The 1,118-nt window shown below is 37.5% G+C and overlaps 1 protein-coding gene across 1 annotated transcript; it reads left to right on the top strand.

The window, feature by feature from the left end:
- Positions 1-34: 34 nt before the first annotated feature.
- Positions 35-967, top strand: HELRODRAFT_184768 (hypothetical protein; the record flags this gene model as incomplete). Its single annotated transcript, XM_009023982.1, has 1 exon — positions 35-967. A coding segment is annotated over one exon (933 nt), but the record flags the coding sequence as incomplete, so codon positions are not given.
- Positions 968-1,118: the final 151 nt, after the last annotated feature.

The following is a 1,118-nucleotide window of genomic DNA, read 5'->3' as shown; positions in this document are numbered from 1 at the left end:
TAGATATCAACAACGACCACAACAACGACAACAGAAGCAGAAGCAGGAGCTGTACCAGCGACAACCACACAAACCCTCGATAAAAATTGACCTCACAGACACTTCACTAATGTGTGATTGTGCACTTGTTAAACAGCTGCTACGATTAAGTTACGGATACCTTTACGATCCCGACTATTCGTTACCGACCGATCCGAAGTCGATTAAATACGGTTATTATCCTCTCTTGGAGTTCATTGTTCATCCAGAAAACATCCGTTGCAGATCGGATTATGTTTATAATGTTTATAATAACAGTCACAACAACAAAGATACTAACAACAACAACAACAACAACAATGATAATAATAATAATAATGATGTAAATAAATATTATATTTATAATTACACCAAAAATCTTTCCCAAAAATTAGTAAAATTTTCTAAACGTCTGCCAAAAATGCCGACTGAAAATGAAATGAATCTTATCGAATATTTAAAGAGCTCTGACTGCTTGAAAAACTTTTGCTTCCCGAGACAATGCATCTGCCATTGGATCGGTATTCGACTCGACTCGATAAATTGTTCCAGCAGATCCCTGAAAAAACTCCCCAACCCTGAATTACTCCAGCCCAACACTGCGGAATACAACCTGTACATCCCTAAAGACATCATCCCCGATAGCGTAGCGATAATACCGAACATACTAAAAACCGTCATCACCCTAGACATATCGAAAAACTCCATAGACAACTTAGATCGATTTTCTAGCGCTGTATTGCACTTCAAAAACTTGAAAACAATCCACATAAACGATAATAAATTGGCGAGTTTACCGGTATCGCTGTCCGAATTGACGAGATTAAGAGCGATTACATTGAGAAATAATCCGATTTGCTGTCACTGTAGCGGCGCTCAAAGCAGGGATGTGCCATATACCGAACGATTACTTAGCCGGTTTTTAGGATTAGTATCGGATATACACCAAGTTGATTGCGTCGAACAAGATAATGATCGTAGTAGTAGTAGCAGTAGTAGTAGTAGTAGTGGTGGTAGTAGTAGTAGTGGTAATAACAATAATAATTTTTCCCTTGTTAATGACATTGTTAAAATTGATGGTGATATTAATGATAACAACA

Source organism: Helobdella robusta, assembly GCF_000326865.2.
Source record: "Helobdella robusta unplaced genomic scaffold HELROscaffold_3869, whole genome shotgun sequence".
NCBI lineage: Eukaryota > Metazoa > Annelida > Clitellata > Rhynchobdellida > Glossiphoniidae > Helobdella > Helobdella robusta.
This window is presented reverse-complemented; position numbering and strand designations above follow the sequence as displayed.